The sequence below is a fragment of the Scyliorhinus torazame genome, chromosome 16 (assembly GCF_047496885.1).
Source record: "Scyliorhinus torazame isolate Kashiwa2021f chromosome 16, sScyTor2.1, whole genome shotgun sequence".
Lineage (NCBI taxonomy): Eukaryota > Metazoa > Chordata > Chondrichthyes > Carcharhiniformes > Scyliorhinidae > Scyliorhinus > Scyliorhinus torazame.
Genome location: NC_092722.1, coordinates 69,133,308 through 69,151,530, shown reverse-complemented (window position 1 = coordinate 69,151,530; position 18,223 = coordinate 69,133,308). Strand labels below are relative to the sequence as shown.

General features: G+C 46.9%; 1 protein-coding gene across 2 annotated transcripts in view; it reads left to right on the top strand.

Annotated features, from left to right (window-relative positions):
* Positions 1 to 18,223, top strand: part of LOC140392864 (pregnancy zone protein-like) — a 391,109-nt gene that overhangs the window by 175,413 nt on the left and 197,473 nt on the right. For both annotated transcript variants that reach the window (XM_072478606.1, XM_072478607.1), the window contains exons 15-16: positions 1,178 to 1,327; positions 2,249 to 2,395. In XM_072478606.1, coding sequence (XP_072334707.1) covers positions 1,178 to 1,327; positions 2,249 to 2,395 — 297 coding nt within the window. The remainder of the gene's footprint in view (positions 1 to 1,177; positions 1,328 to 2,248; positions 2,396 to 18,223) is intronic.

Here is an 18,223-nt window from a genome sequence, read left to right as displayed (position 1 = left end):
CTTCTAAGAGGCGCTGGCAGATGTAGTCAGACCCTATGCCCGTAACGAACGCGTCTCTCATTAGCAGTTTCAATTGTTCAGTGGCCGAAATGGCCTGGCAGTCACAGTCTCTCACCAGGACGACCAGGGCGCGCCAGAAATCTTCCACAGACTCACCGGGAAGTTGGTGCCGCGTGGACAGGAGGTGCCTGGCGTAGGTCTTGTTGGTCTGCTGAGCGTAATTCTCCTTCAGTAGCGCCATGGCCTCTGCGTAGGTAGGCGCGTCCTGGACAAGAAGAAAAAAGTTGGAGCTCAACCGCGTAGACAGAATCTGTGCTTCTGGGATTGGGTCTGGCGCAGACCCGATGTATGCTTCAAAGCAAACTAGCCAATGTTGGAAGTCCTTTTTGGCGTTGTCTGCTTGAGGATGCAGCTGCAGGCGATCCGGCTTGGAGGTCCATCTCTGAAAAATCTCTGTGCAATAACTTGATGCACAATCAATTACAACGAGACGAGAGTAGAATGTAATCGAGGCATTATTACACAGAGATGTGTGGCCTCCTACAGCAGCTTATGAAATGGCTGCTGTTCGGAGAGCACACACATTTATACTCCGCTTCCTGGGCGGAGCCAGCCTGCAGGGATCTACCCCCGTACCTGTAGTACAGGGGCCTTACCGTAATACCCATATGTATAATATTATACAACAGTGGTGACTACCACACTCTGTCTCTCTCCCTCTGTCTCTCTCTCTCCCTCTGTCTCTCTCTCTCCCTCTCTGTCTCTCTCTCTCTCTCCCTCTGCCTGTATCTGGCTCTACTCCGTCTCTTTCCCTCTCCCCCTCTGTCTCTCTCCCTCTGTCTCTTTCCCTCTCCCCTTCTCTCTCTCCCTCTGTATGTGTCTCTCTCCCTCTGTGTGTCTCTATCTCCCTCTGTCTCTCTCACTCTGTCTCTCTCACTCTGTCTCTCTCTCTGTCTCTCTCTCCCTCTGTCTCTCTCTCTCTCTTCCTCTGCCTGTCTCTCTCCCTCGGTCTGTGTCTCTCTCTTGCTCGGTCTGACTCTCTCTCTCTCTCCCTCTGTCATTCTCTCCCTCTCCCTGTCTCTCCCTGTCATTCTCTCCCTCTCTCCGTCCCTCTTTCTGTCGCTCCATCTCTCTCTATCTCCTGTACTCATCTCCATTCTCTCCTTTCTCCCTCTAGGTGTCTCTCCATTTCTCAGTGGCTGAAGACCTGCCTAAAAGTCTCGTCAATCTTGATGTTCATGCTGCCCCGGACTCTCTGTGTGGACTACGAGTTGTCGATCGCAGTGTCCTACTCCTCAAACCTGAGAAGGAGCTTTCTCGAGACAGTGTAAGATACAGAGGCTACTCTCGCCAGGAGCGAGATATACCCAGGACTAAACCCAACTAGTACTGAGGGAGCTACTCACACCCAGAGAGGAGTGACCCAGAGGGAGTGAATCAGACCGGGTTCCTGCTCCTGATCCCTGTCCGGTGGCCCCTGGGTTAGGGAGAGGGTGAATCAGCCTGGGTTCCTGCTCCTGATCCCTGACCAGTTAGGGAGTGGGGAGTGAATCAGCCTGAGTTCCTGTCCCTGTTCAGTGACCCTGGGTTAGGGAGGGGAGTGAATCAGCCTGAGTTCCTGCTCCTGCTCACTGTCCAGAGAGCCCTGGGTTAGGGAGGGGGTGAATCAGTCCGGGTTCCTGCTCCTGATCCCTGTTCAGTGACCCTGGGTTAGGGAGGGGAGTGAATCAGCCTGAGTTCCTGCTCCTGCTCCCTGTTCAGTGACCTCTGGGTTAGGGAGTGGGGAGTGAATCAGCCTGAGTTCCTGCTCCTGCTCCCTGTTCAGTGACCCTGGGTTAGGGAGGGGAGTGAATCAGCCCGGGCTTCTGCTCCTGATCCCTGTCCAGTGATTTTTGGGTTCGGGAGGGGGGGTGATTCTGCTAACAAACTTTCCTTTTTCAGCATCCTTCTCCAGCTGCATCTCAGCAGTAATTCTGCTGTGTGCTAGAGATGGCCACTATTTAAAAATAATTAAACACCTTGTGCATCCCTCCTGTCACCCCACCCCTAATTTATTGATTCTTGTTGGGTTTCTGTATGCTGAAGGCTGCCTTGGCTGTGGGTTGCTTGTGTGAATCCTCTCCTGGTTGAATATGCTGTAAAACCGCCGGCAGTTTGGGCTCACTTTGGGGTGTGCTCCTCAGGCGAGTGAGGAATGAATCTTCAGATCTTCACCCTGTTGACGATTTCCTGTTTCCGTTATCTGCAGGTCTATTCACTGCTGCCAGTCCGCGACCTCTCTGGATACAATTACAGAGTTAACGAGAATGCTTTGGAATTCTGCAGACGTCAGGATCCCTGGTCAGAGCCTGTCCCCATGGACAATGCTATTGGAGAGTTCAACACCCTTATCCAGGTTCCTGTTACTTAATCAACCAGGGATTCATCAGAAATTCCTGACACAGACTAGGAATTGTGACGTGGGAGAGGATGAGAGAGCGCGGGAATGTGTGACAAAGAGAGGGAGGGAGAGAGAGCGAGGAAGAGAGTGAATGACTGAGAGGGAGGGAGAGAGAGTGAGCATGTGTGACAGAGAGAATGAACGGCAGAAAGTGAGGGAGAGAGAGAGCATATGACACATGAATCCTCATTGCCATCCTAAATTTAAACCGCTCATTTTTAAACTTTGACCCTTAGTTTTAGATTCTCACACAAGTGGAAAAATCCTCTCTACATTCATCCTGTCAATACCCCTCAGGATTCCACATCCACTCTGTCAATACCCCTCAGGATTCCACATCCACTCTGTCAATACCCCTCAGGATTCCACATCCACCCTGTCAATACCCCTCAGGATTCCACATCCACCCTGTCAATACCCCTCAGGATTCCACATCCACCCTGTCAACACCCCTCAGGATTCCACATCCACTCCATCAATATCCCTCAGGATTCCACATCCACTCTGTCAATATCCCTCAGGATTCCACATCCACCCTGTCAATATCCCTCAGGATTCCACATCCACCCTGTCAATATCCCTCAGGATTCCACATCCACTCTGTCAATACCCCTCAGGATTCCACATCCACTCTGTCAATATCCCTCAGGATTCCACATCCACACTGTCACTATCCCTCAGGATTCCACATCCACACTGTCACTATCCCTCAGGATTCCACATCCACTCTGTCAATACCCCTCAGGATTCCACATCCACCCTGTCAATATCCCTCAGGATTCCACATCCACTCTGTCAATATCCCTCAGGATTCCACATCCACACTGTCACTATCCCTCAGGATTCCACATCCACACTGTCACTATCCCTCAGGATTCCACATCCACTCTGTCAATACCCCTCAGGATTCCACATCCACCCTGTCAATATCCCTCAGGATTCCACATCCACTCTGTCAATATCCCTCAGGATTCCACATCCACTCTGTCAATATCCCTCAGGATTCCACATCCACCCTGTCAATATCCCTCAGGATTCCACATCCACTCTGGCAATACCCCTCTGGATTCCACATCCACTCTGTCAATACCCCTCAGGATTCCACATCCACCCTGTCAATATCCCTCAGGATTCCACATCCACCCTGTCAATACCCCTCAGGATTCCACATCCACTCTGTCAATACCCCTCAGGATTCCACATCCACCCTGTCAATATCCCTCAGGATTCCACATCCACTCTGTCAATATCCCTCAGGATTCCATATCCACTCTGTTAATATCCCTCAGGATTCCACATCCACCCTGTCAATATCCCTCAGGATTCCACATCCACTCTGTCAATATCCCTCAGGATTCCATATCCACTCTGTTAATATCCCTCAGGATTCCACATCCACTCTGTCAATATCCCTCAGGATTCCATATCCACTCTGTTAATATCCCTCAGGATTCCACATCTTCTCTGTCAATACCCCTCAGGATTCCACATCCACCCTGTCAATATCCCTCAGGATTCCACATCCACTCTGTCAATACCCCTCAGGATTCCACATCCACCCTGTCAATACACCTCCGGTTTCGATCAAGTTGCCTCTCACTCTTCTAACCTCTAGTGGATATAAATCTTTTTTTCAAATTTGGACGGTTCTCGGGGCACAAATTGAATATGGGTAAGAGTGAGGTTTTTGTGATCCAGGCGAGGGGGCAGGAGAGGAGACTGAGGGAGTTGCTGTTTAAAGTGGTGGGAGGGAGTTTTCGCTACTTGGGAATTCAGGTGGCATGGGGATGGGAGCAGCTACATAAATTAAATCTGGCTCTGTTAGTTGAACAAATGAAGGAGAATTTTCAGAGGTGGGACATGCTCCCATTGTCACTGGCAGGGAGGGTACAGACCGTGAAAATGACAGTCCTCAGAGATTTTTGTTTGTTTTCCAGTGCCTCCCAATTTTTATACCAAAGGCCTTTTTGAAGCGGGTGACTAGCGTGATATCTGGGTTTATGTGGATGGGTAAAACCCCACAAGTAAAAAAAGTACCAAAGTACCTGTTGGGAGCGGAGGCCGGGGGGGGGGGGGGGCGGGTGCTGGCACTGTCGAACTTTAGGAACTACGACTGGGCGGTAAATGGGAAGATGAGCTGGGTAAGGAGTTAGAGGCGGGTCTGTGGGAGGATGCCCTGAGCAGAGTTAACGTGACCTGATCATGTGCCAGGCTCAGCCTGCTGCAATTCAAGGTGGTTCACCGGGCACACATGACGGTGGCCCGGATGAGCAGTTTTTTTGGGGTGGAGGACAGGTGTGTGAGGTGTGCAGGAGGGCCCGCAAATCATGTCCACATGTTTTGGGCATGCCCGAAGCTTAGGGGATACTGGCAGGGATTTTCAGATGTCAGGTACTAAAAATGAGGATGGCTCCGAGTCCAGAGGTGGAGATTTGTGGAGTGTTGGAAGGCCTGGGAGTCCAGGGGCCGAGAGAGGCTGAAGGTTTGGCCTTTGCCTCCTTGGTAGCCCGGAGACGGATCTTACTAGCCGTGGAGGCACTCGGAGCCCTCAAAATCAGGGGTATGGGTTAGCGTCATGGATGGGTTTCTCAGGCTTGAGAAAATTAAGTTGGCCCTGAGAGGATCAACATTAGGGTTCGTTCGGAGGTGGCAGCCGTTTATCGATTTCTTCGGAGAAAACAAAACTGTTCGCAGATTCAATAGGTGGGGGGGGGGGGGGGGGGTGTTAGGGAGTCAGAGGGGATCAGGGGAATGAAGCTATTTTTGTCTAGCTTAGGCGGGAACAGTGGGAGTTGGAGGGGGTTGTTACGTACTGCATTGTGTTCACATTTGTACTTGTATCGTTTGTTGTTATAAAACCATAATGCCTTAATAAAATGTTTGTTGAAAAAAAGATTTATATCCACTAGAGGTTAGAAGAGTGAGAGGCAACTTGATCGAAACCGGAGGTGTATTGACAGGGTGGATGTGGAAACCTGAGGGATATTGACAGGGTGGATGTGGAATCCTGAGGGGTATTGACAGAGTGGATGTGGAATCCTGAGGGGTATTGACAGAGTGGATGTGGAATCCTGAGGGGTATTGACAGAGTGGATGTGGAATCCTGAGGCGTCCCGTGCCTCCTCAGGCCAGCCCTCAGGCATCCACCGTCATCAACCTCCAATTTGTCTCCAAGCGCCAGTCCCTCCCCTGACAGCAAAACAATTCCCCCATCGCACCCCCTCCCCTCCGAATAACAAAATAACAATCCCAACCCCCCCTTAACAAACTGATCACCTGCTCGCTCCCACTGCGATTCCGTGAGCTAGCCCGCCCAGCTAGCCTGTAGGCCCCACCCATGGCGCCAAGCATCCTACCCCCCCCTGATTGATCCCCCCCCTCCACCGCTCGAACATAACAAACCCCAACAAACACAAAGAAGAAAATTCCACCCATCATCCCCCATTAGGAACAAAGTTAACCCGCATACAAAACAGAGCAACGGCCCAAAAACTGGTTCAAAAACAATACATACAAAACCTAAAGAGAAAATAAATTTAGCTGCATAGGTACAGAGTTACTCGCCCCCAAGTTCAACATCCTCCATCACCTGCCAGTCCCCTGTCCTTAACAAAGTTCATTGCCTCATCTGGCGATCCAAAATAAAGTTCTTGACCCTCGTAAGTTACCCACAAACGAACTGGGTACAACATGCCAAACTTCACACCCTTCTTGAAAAGGGCCGATTTAATTTTATTGAAGCTCACTCTTCTTTTGTCCAGTTCCGCACCCAAGTCCTAGTAAATGTGCGGCTCGTTATTTTCCCATTTGCAGTTCCTCGTTTGCCTGGCCCACCTCAAGATCTGTTCCTTGTCCAGGAACCGGTGCATTCTTATCACCATCGCCCTTGGCGGCTCATTCATCCGCGGCTTCCTCATAAGCGCTCTGTGCGCCCTGTCCACCTCCAAGGGCCGAGTAAATGCACCTTCCCCCCAACAGCTTCTCGAACATACACGCCACATATGCCCCAGCGTCCGATCCCTCGCTGCTCCCCAGGAGGCCAACGATCCTCAGGTTGTGCCTACGCGCCCTGTTCTCCAGATCCTCCACTTTCTCTTGCAGCCTTTTCTGGTGGTCCCTCATCAACTCCATCCCGCCGTCATCGAGGTTAGCTGGTCCTCATGCTCTGCTACGCCTCTTCCACCTTCTGGATCGCCTGACCCTGGGCTTCCAATCTTTGCTCCACCTGGTCAATCGGGTCCAGGTACTCCTGTCTTTGCTTGGCGAAGCTCTCCTGAAGAAATTCCACCAGCTGCTCCATTGACCACTGTGCCGGCAATCCCAGTCCCTGAGCCTCCGTCAAGTTTTCCTGTGCTGCAGACTCCACTCCCTTCTTTGCCCAACCATCTCTCCTTTTCAGACCACTTCTGGTCCACAAATCCATAAACTGGTGGGGGATTCTTCTCTACCTCACCAGTCTCCTATTTTACCGATCAAATCCCCATAAGTCAGGGAAAAAGGTCCACCACGAGCGGGAGATACCAAATAAGCGACCACTCACTCCATGGCCGCCACCGGATGTCTAGTGGATACAAATCTAACCTCTCCAATCGTTCCCCATAAGACAACCCGCCCATTCCTGGTATTAGTCTAGTAAACATTCATTGAACTGATAAGACCATAAAATATAGGAGCAGAATTATGCCGTTTGGCCTATCGAGTCTGCTCTCCCATCTGATCATGGCTGATATTTTCCTCATCCCCATTCTCCTGCCTTCTCCCCATAACTCCTGATCTCGATATTAATCAATAAATCCCCTTATTGATTATCCCCTTATTAATAATCAAAAATACCAGATATGTGCTTGATGTGCTGTTGCTTACCTACAAGAGCTGGAAGGTGGAATTGCACAGAATAGTTCTTTCTTAGCACATCAGAACTAGGAGCAGGAGTAGGCAATTCATAGCCTCAAATCTGCCCCACTATTCAATACAATCATGGCTGACCTCATCATGGCTTCATCTCCATTGTCCTGCCCGGTCCATAACCCTTCAACTCATTACCAATTAAAAATCTGTCTAACTCTTCCTTAAATTTACTCACGGTCCCAGCATTCACCGCACTCTGGGGTAGCGATCTCCACAGATTCACGACCCTTTAGGAGAAGTCGTTTTTCCTCATCTCTGTTTTAAATTTGCTACCCCTTATCCTGAGACTATGACCTTTCGTTCTAGAGTGCTCTGCAAGAGGAAGCATCCACTCAAGGTCTACTTTACCGATACCTTTTATCTTATATACCTCAATTAGATCATCCCTCATTCTTCTAAACTCTAGAGTATAGGTCTAAACTGCTCAATCTCTCTTCATACGACAAACCCCTCATCTCTGGAGTTAATCTCATGAATCTCCTCTGAACTGCCTCCAATGCCACTACATCTTTCTTCAAATAGGGGGACCAAAACTGTGCACAGTACTCCAGGTGCAGTCTCACCAATGCCTTGTATGGTTGCAACAACACTTCCTTAACTTTATATGCTATTCCTTTAGCTATAAATGGCAACATTCCATGCGCTTTCTTTATCATCTGCTGTACCTGCATGCTAGTTTTCTGTAACACAGGCATGAGGATACCCAGGTCTCTCTGCACCTGAGAATCCCAAAGTCTCTCCCCATAATAGATAATAAGTTGCCTTCCCATTTTTCTGACCAAAATGCATGACCTCATGCTTAGCCATGTTAAACTCCATGTGCCACATTTTAGCAAACTCTCTGCACCTATCTATATTAATTTGTAAGGCTCGTATTTCCTCATTGCAACTTATTGTCCCACTTATTTTAGTGTTGTCTGCAAACTTGGCTATAGAACCTTCTATCCAGTATCCAAGTCATCAATATAGATTGTAAATAGTTGGGGCCCGAGACCGAACCCTGTGGCACTCGCCGAGTTACATCTTGCCATCTAAGAAAAGACCCATTTATCCCGACTTTCTGTCTTCTGTCTGTCAGCCAGTCTTCGATCTAAGCTAATAAATTACCCTAACCTCATGTCATATAACCTTATTTATTAACCTTCTGTACAGCACCTTATCAAACGCCTTCCGGAAGTCCAAATATACGACATCTACAGATCACCATTATCCACTTTGCTTGTCTTCGAAGAACTCTAACAAATTAGTCAAACACTATTTGCCCTTGATATAACCATGTTGACTGATTGACTATGTTTTGACTTTCCAGATATTACTTCCTTAATAATTGATTCTAATAATTTCCCAACAACAGAAGTCAAACCAACTGGTCTGTAATTTCCCATATTCTGCCTCACTCCCTTTTTGAATAAGGACTTTATATTAGCATTTTCCAATCCACTGGAACCTTTCCCGTGTCCAGGGAACTTTTGAATATTATAACCAATGGATCCACTATCTCGGCTGCCACTTCCTTTAGCACCCTAAAATGCCGGCCATCAGGCCCTGGGGACTTTTCTGAACTCAACCCCAATAGTTTGTTGAGTACTGCTTCCCTATTGATGCTGGTTGTTTTCAGTTCCAGCCTTTCTATTACCTCCGAATTGCCCGTTCCAATAGGAATGGTACTAGTGTCCTCCACCTTGAAAACTGAGGCAAAGTATTGATTTAGCATCTCTGCCATTCCTGTGTTCCCCACTATTAACTCGCCAGTTTCATCTTTGAAGAGACCAACGTTTACCTTAGGGACTCTCTTCCCTTTTATGTACTTATAGAAGCTTTCTAATACATTTCCATCTTTCCTTCCATCAGGATACCAACACTGTACACACAACACTCCAGATGTGGTCTCACCAATGTCCTGTACAATCGAAGCAATAATCTTCTTACTTTTGTAATCAATTGCCCTGAATAAACAATAAACTTTGATTAGAAACATAAAAAATAGGAGCAGGAGGAGGCCATTCGGCCCTTTGAATCTGCTCTGCCATTCATGGTAGCATAGTGGTTAGCACAATGGCTTCACAGCGCCAAGGTCCCAGGTTCGATTCCCGGCTTGGGTCATGTCTGTGCGGAGTCTGCACGTTCTCCCCGTGTCTGCCTGGGTTTCCTCCGGGTGCTCCGGTTTCCTCCCACAGTCCAAAGATGTGTAGGTTCAGTGGATTGGCTAAATTGCCCTTAGTGTCCACAAAGGTTAGGTGGGATTACTGGATTACGGGGATAGTTTGGAAGTGTGGGTTTAAATGTGGTGCCCTTTCGAAGGGCTGGTGCAGACTCGATGGGCCAAATGGCTTTCTTCTGCACTGTAAATTCTGTGATTCTATGATCATGGTTGATCATCCAACTCAATAGCCTGATCTTGCCTTCCCCCTATATCCTTTGACACCTTCTCTCCAAGTGCCACACCTAATTGCTTTTGGAAACATATAATGCGGGATTCTCCCGAATCGGCGCGATGGCCCGACTCCGCCGTTAAAAACGGCGCAAACCACTCTGGCGTCGGGCCGATCGGAAGTAGCAGAATTCTCCACACTTCCAGGAGTTAGGCCGGCGCCAGCTGGTGCCGAAAGGACTGCGCGAGTAAATGCATGCGCAGACCGGACGGCGTATTTTGGCACATGCGCAGGGGTCTGCCTCCTCCGCACCGGCCATGGAGCCCTACAGGGGCCCACGCGGAAGGAAGAAGTGCCCCCATGGCACAGGCCCGCCCACAGATCGGTTGGGCCCCGATCGTGGGCCAGGCCACCGTGGCCCCCCCCCCCCACGGGGTCAGAACCCCCCCTGCGCCCCCTCTGAGGACCGCATCAGCCAACTTACCTGCCAGGTCCCGCCATGTGTGACCATGTCCAATCCACACCGGCAGGACTGGCCAAAAACGGGCAGTCGCTCGGCCCATCGGAGCCTGGAGGATTGCTGGGGGTTGGTGCCAACGTCCCCCGACCAGCATGGCGTGGTCCCCGGCCCCGCCCGAAAGCCAGCGCTGGAGAATACGGCAGCCAGCGTCGGAGCGATGGCGCGGGATTCACGCTGCCTCCCGGGGATTCGCCAACCCGGCGGGAGGATCAGAGAATCCTGCCCATAATGTTTTGGCCTCAATTGCTTTCTGTGGGAACAAATTCCACAGGGTGACCACTCTCCGGAAGAGAAGATTTCTCCTCATCTCTGTCCTGAATGGTCTATCGCGTATCCAAAGATTGTGATCCGTGGTTTTGGCACCCACTCCTTCGGTAACATCCTTCTTGTGTCTGTCCTGTCTAGTCCTGTTAGAATTTATAGGATTCAATGAGATTCCCCAATTCTTCTGAATTTCAGCGAATACAATCATAACCGACTCAGTCTCTCCTCATACCCCAGGTCACTGTCCGTGTGGAGTTTTCACATTTTCCCCTTGTCTGCATGGGCCTCACCCCCACAAACTCAAAGATATGCAATATAGTTATATTGGCCACACTAAATTGCCCCTTAATTGGAAAAGAAAAGGAATTGGGTACTCTAATTTAAAAAAAAAGAAATCTCTCCTCATATGTCCATCAGTATCCAATGTGTTTTGCAGGGGAATAGCCACAGGAGATTCCGGCATTGCCTATCTAGTTCTCTTGCCCTGCCTGGTGGTCATCCATTCCCTGCCTGCCTGAAGAGTCTGAACTTGCGGTGTGACCACTTCTCTATATGTGCTATCCACGATACTCTCTGCCTCGTGGATGCTCGACAGTGTCCCCAGCTGCCGCTCCATCTCTGAAGGAGTTCCAGGAGCTCCAGCTGGAGACACTGGCCCCAGGTACTGGAAATGGTCCTGGCTTCCCACATGGGACAGGAGGAGCAAACCAAGGTGTGTACATCACTGACAATCTGTCCTGGTCTACCCATGTTGACGCTACAACCAAGAAAGCACAACAGCGCCTATACTTTCTCAGGAAACTAAGGAGATTTGGCATGTCCACATTGACTCTTACCAATTTTTACAGTTACACCATAGCAAGCATCCTATCTGGCTGCATCACAGCCTGGCATTGCAACTGCTCAGCCCAAGACCGTAATAAACTACAGAGAGTTGTGAACACAGCCCAGTCCATCACGCAAACCCGCCTATCATCCATTGACTCTGTCTACACCTACATGCACCAAATTACCACTCCGTTTAAAATTCCCGATACCCACACTCACTCTGGCTGTGTTTCACTTTGGATGTAGAAATGCTCCCTCCCATTGCTTGTACGCAAAGCACAGTGCTTTGAAGCCCCTTTCGAAAAAAGGGCTGCAAATACTCAGATGACGCGCATACAATTAAACTTCAAAAGTACGTAATCAGCACTTATTGAGTTGTAATGAGGTTTCAGATGATTGACAGCAAACTGCAACTCAGTTATTTTAGTGAGTCAGCTCCTTATTAACCTTTTAACTGGGCTACTGAACTTTAAAAAAAAAAGGAAAAATGTTTCAATTCAATTCTCACTCTGTTTCAAATTCCCGATACCCGCACTCACTCTGGCTGTGTCTCACTCCGAATGTGGACTTGCCCTCTCCCATTTCTCGTGAGCAGAGCTCACTGTCAGATTTCCTAAATACTTGTTGTACCTGTATACTAACCTTTTGTCATTCATGCACGAGGGCAACCAGATCTCTCTGCCCCTCAGAGATCTGCAATCTCCCACCATTTAGATAATAAGCTTTATTCTTCCTGACATAATGGACAATTTCACATTCGCTCACATTATATTCCATTTGCCAGATCTTTGCCCACTTACTTAACCTATCTTATATCGCTTTGTGACCTACTCACAATGTCTTTATAATTTATTTTCCTACCTACCTTTGTGTTGTCGGTAAATGTAACAATCGCTTCATCCAAGTCATTTGTATAAATAGTTAAAAAGTTGAGGCCCCAGCAGTGATCCCTGTGGCACACCACTTGTCGCATCCTGCCAACCTGAAAAAAACACTTTATAGCAATTCGTTCTATACATATGGACGATAAGGGAATAGTGTAGATGGCTTTAGAGTGGTTTCACAGGTCAGCGCAACATCGAGGACCGAAGGGCCTGTACTGCGCTGTAATGTTCTATTTTCTATACACTGTTTCCTGTTAGCTAGCCAATCCTCAATCCATGCCAATATGTTACCTCCCACACCATGAGCTTTTATTTTATCCAATAACCTGTGTTGTGGCATCTTTTCAAATGCCTTCTGGAAATCCAAGTTCAACACATCCACCAGATCCCCTTTATCATTCATGTGACTCTTGAAAAGAACTCCAATACATTGGTTTAACATTATTTCCCTTTCACAAAACCATGTTGACTCTGCCTGATTACCTTGAATTTTTCCAAGTGCCCTGACATAGCATCTTAACATTTTCCCAATGACAGATGTTAGGTTAACTGGTATGTAGTTTCCTGTTTTCTGTCTCCCTACCTTTTGGAAGAAAGGAGTTACATTTTCTATCTTCCAATCTAATGGAACCTTCCCTGAATATGGGGAATTTTGCCAAATTGAAATCAATGCATCAACTATTTCATCAGCTACTTCTTTACAGACCTTAGAGTGAAGTTCATCTGGACCAGAGGATTTGTCAGCCCTCAGCTCCAATAATTTTCTCTATACCATTTCCCTGGTAATTGTAATTTTCCAAAGTTCCTCCCTCCCTCCCATTTTCCAATTTGCAGCTATTTTGGGGATGTTGGTGTGCCCTGGATAGCAAAGAACACTGAAAAATACCTGTTCAATTCATTTGCCATCACCCTACTTTCCATTACCAATTCCTCCAATGCACTTTATCTAAGACCAATACTCACTTGAAACATTCTAACTTTTTTTTAGTTAACCACAGATTATGGTCCTTCCCTTGGGATGTTTCTTTCACATTTAATGTGTCTATTCTAGAATATCCCTTTAACTGTCAGGCGCGGACCCTCTATTGATCTATCCCTTAAGCATCTTTGCCAGTTCACTCTTGCTAGCTCCGCTTTCGTACCCTCTAATTGCCCTTCTTTAACTTTAAAATATTAGCCTGAGACTCACTCTTCTCTCCCGAGAGAATGTAAAATTCTATCATATTATGATCGCTGCTGCCTAGGGGTGCCTTCACTATGAGATTAGCAATTAATCCTATCTCACAATTCCAATTCTAATATAGGCTGCCCTCTGATTGGCTCCAGAATGTGCTGTTATAAGAATCTATCCTGAAAACCATCCTTATCTATGCTACTTTTACACATCTGATTTTTCCAATCTATTTGTAGATTAAAATCCCCCATGATTATTGCCGTATCTTTCTGAATAGCTCCCATTATCTCTTCTTTTATACTCAGTCCTACCAAATAGTTGCAATTAGAGGGCCTGAAGCCACTCCCACAAGAGACTTCTTGATTTATCATTTGTCATCTCAATGCAAACTGCTTCTCCATCCTGATTTCCTGAATATCCCTCTGTAATGTGCTAATACATGCATGCATAGATACATAGAAGATAGGAGCAGGAGGAGGCTTATTTGCCCTTCGAGCCTGCTCCGCCATTCACCACGATCATGGCTGATCATCCAACTCAATAGCCTAATCCTGCTTTCTCCCCATAGCCTTTGAGCCCATTCTCCCCAAGTGCTATATCTAGCCGCCTCTTTAATATATTCACTGTTTTAGCATCAACTACTTTCTGTGGTAATGAATTCCACAGGCTCACCACTCTTTGGGTGAAGAAATGTCTCCTCATCTCTGTCCGAAATGGTTTACCCTGAATCCTCAGACCCCTGGTTCTGGACACACCATCATTGATAACATCTTCCCTGCGTCTCCCTGTCCAGTCCTGTTAGAATTTTATGCGTCTCTATGAGATCCCCCCTCATTCTTCTGAACTCCAGCGAGAACAGTCCCAACCTAGTCAATCTCTCCTCATATGACAGTCCCGCCATCCCTGGAATCAGTCTGGTAAATCTTTGCTGCACTCCCTCGAGAGCAAGAACATCCTTCATCAGAGAAGGAGACCAAAACAGCACACAATACTCCAGGTGTGGCCTCACCAAGGTCTTGTAGAATTGCAGCAACACATCCCTGCTTCTATACTCGAAACCTCTCGCAATGAAGGCCAACATACCATTAGCCTTCTTTACACCCAGGTCCCGCTGCACACTCCCCTCTCCCAATTTGAAACCATTCAGGTAGTAATCTGTCTTACAGTTTTTGCTTCCAAAGTGAATAACCTCACACTTATCCAAATTATACTGCATCTGCCATTGATTTGCCCACTCGCCCAACCTGTCCAGATCATGCTGTAGGATCCCTTCATCCTGGTCAAAGTTCACCCTCCCACCTAATTTGGTATCACCTGCAAACTTTGAGATGTTACATTTTGTTCCCTCATCCAAATCATTAATATATATTGTGAATAGCTGGAGCACTGATCCCTGTGGCACCCCAATAGTTACTGCCTGCCAATTTGAAAAGGACCCATTAATTCCTACTCTTTGTTTCCTCTCTGCCAAACAGTTTTTAATCCACCTCAATACATTTCCCACAATAATCTCTTATGCAGGACTTTGTCAAATGCCTTCTGAAAGTCCAAATATACCACACCGACTGGCTCCCCCTTGTCGACTGTACTGGTTACATCTTCAAAGAATTCCAACAGATTTGTCAAGCATGATTTTCCCTTCAGAAATCCATGCTGAATCTGACTGATCCTGCCACTGCTTTCCAAATGTTCTGCTATAAAGTCCTTGATAATGAATTCAAGAATTTTCCCCACTACCGATGTTAGGCTGACTGGTCTATAATTCCCTGATTTCTCTGTACCTCCCTTTTTGAATATCGGAGTGACGTGAGCCTCCCTCCAATCTGCAGGGACAGTTCCAGAGTCTATAGAATCCCGGAAGATGACCACCAATGCATCCACTATTTCCAGAGCCACCTCCTTAAGCATTCTGGGATGCAGATTCTCATGCCTGGGGAATTATCCGCCTTCAATCCCATCAATTTTCCCAGCACCATTTCTATGCTAATATTGATCTCCCTCAGTTCTTCTCTCTCATTAAACCTTTCATTCTCCAACATTTCTGGTATTTGATTTGTGTCTTCTTTGTGAAGATAGAACCAAATTATGTATTCAATTGCTCAGCCATTTATTTGTCCCTTATTATGCATTCCCCTGTTTCTGTCTGTAGGGGGCCTACATTTCTCTTTACCAATCTATTTCTCTTCACACATCTATAGAAACTCTTAGAGTCAGTCTTTATGTTCCCTGCCAGCTTCCTTTCGTACTGTACTTTCCCCTTTTTAAGCAATCCCTTCGTCCTTCTTCGCTGAATGCTCCCAATCCTCAAACCTATTATTCTTCTTGGCCAATCTGTATGCTTCTTCCTTGGATCGGATACTATTTCTAATTTCCTTTATAAGCCATGGATTGGCCCTCTTACCCATTTTGCTTTTGTGCCAGACAGAAATTAAGAGTTGCTGTAGTTCCTCCATGCGTTCCTCGAATGTTTGCCATTGCTTATCTACTGCCATCCCTTTACGTAACTCTCGCCAATCTATCAAGGCTAACTCACACCTCATACCTTCATAGTTCCCGTTATTAAGGTTCGGCACCCTTGTCTCAGAATCAACTACATCACTCTCCATCTTGATGAAAAATTCTGTCATGTTATGGTCGCTCATCCCCAAGGGGTCTCACACAGCCAGATTGGCAATGATTCCCTTCTCATTACTCAGTACCCAGCCTAAGATGGTTCCTCCACATATTGGTCAAGAAAACCATCCCGTATACACTCCAGGAATTCCTCCTCTACTGCATTGCGGCTAATTTGATTTGCCCAATCTATGTGAAGATTAAATTCACCCATGATCACCAATATTCCCTTATACATGCATCTCTAATTTAATCTCTAATACCATCATTAATTAACAGAGCCACCCCTCCACTTTTTATTAATTTCCTGTTGTTACTAAATCTCACATAACCTTAAATGTTCAAGTCCCAGTCTATGTCACCCTATAGCCAAGTCTCTGCAACGGCTATTGGATTGCAATTATTCATTGTTATTTGCGCGCTGAGTTCATTTTGTTTCGAATGCTATGTGAGTTTCGATACAGACCCTTGGGTTTATCCTTTTATTATTTTTGCAAGGTCTAGCCTTACCAGCTGGTTTATTTAAATTTGTACTCTCTGTCCCTTCCTTATCACCGTCTGTTTATCATTTCCTCTATTAATACCTTCCTCACTTGTCTTGTCTCTTGTCTCTACTATTTGATTTCCCACATCTTCTGAAGTTTGATATCTTGCCCCTCAGTTCAGGTTAAAACACTCTCTACTTCCCTAGTTATACAGTTCGCTAGAACAACAGTTCCAACGGGTCAGGTGTTGCTATTCAACAGTACAGATCCCACATTTTCCAGTACTGATGCCAGTGCCCCACGAACTGAAGCCCACTTCTTCCACCCCAGTCTTTGAGCCATGCATTAATCTCTCTGATCGGAGTTGTCCTACGGCAATTAACCCAGAGATTATTCCTGTTAGGTTCTTAAAGTGTGGAGGTGCCACACCCTTGGTAATTCTTTAAAACACGATACAAGGTTTATTCAGGGGGTGTTGCTTATACAAGTCAAAGAGAAGAACTGAAAGCCTCACAAACACTCTGCACACCTCACTACAGATCATGTCATGTCCAACCAGCAGGGATGTATTAGACCATAAGACATAGGAGCAGAATTAGGCCACTCGGCCCATCGAGTCTGCTCCGCCATTCAATCATGGCTGATATTTTTTCATCCCCATTCTTCTGCCTTCTCCCCATAACCCCTGATCCTCTTATTAATCAAGAACCTAACTCTGTCTTAAAGACACTCAATGATTTGGCCTCCACAGCCTTCTGCTGTAAAGAGTTCCACAGATTCACCACCCTCATACTGAAGAAATTCCTCCTCATCTTAGTTTTAAAGGAACGTCCCTTTAGTCTGAGATGGTGTCCTCTGATTGATTGATTGATTGATATTTATTGTCCAAATACCAAAGTATTTTTCTGCGACCAAGGGAGCGTACACAGTACGTACATAGTAGACATAGTAGACAAAAGATTAATCAACAGAGTACATTGACAAATGGAATATCAACAAATAGTGATTGGTTACAGTGCGGAACAAGGCCAAACAAGAGCAGCAGAGGGCGTCATTAATAGTGTTCTTACACAAAACACATCAGACCAAGGGAGAGTTGTTGAGGAGACTAGTAGCTGTGGGAAATAAGCTGTTCCAATGTCTGGATGTGCAGGTCTTCAGACTTCTGTATCTTCTGCCTGATGGAAGGGTCTGGAAGAGGGCAAAGCCTGGGTGTGAGGGGTGTCTGACAATGCTGTCTGCCTTCCTGAGGTAATGGGAGGTATAGACAGAATCAATGGGAGGATGGCAAGCTTGTGTGATGTGTTGGGCTGAGTTCACCACACTCTGCAGTTTCTTGCGATCTTGGACCGAGCAATTGCCATATCAAGCTGTAATACAGCCAGATAGGATGCTCTCTATGGCACGTCTGTAGAAGATTGTGAGAGTCGATGCAGACATACAGAATTTCTTTAGCTTCCGTGGGAAGTAGAGATGTTGCTGGGCTTTCTTGACTATTGCATTAACCTGAGTGGACCAGGACTGATTGTTGGTGATGGTGACACCCAGGAACTTAAAGCTATCGACCATCACCATCCCCACTTCGGAGCCATTGATGTAGGGTGGGGCGGCGTACAATGCTTCCTGAAGTCAATCAGTTCCTTGGTCTTTCCAACATTTAGAGAGAGGTTGTTTTCGGTACACCACGCAACCAAGTGATCTATCTCCTTTCTGTAGTCTGATTTGTCGTTGTTTG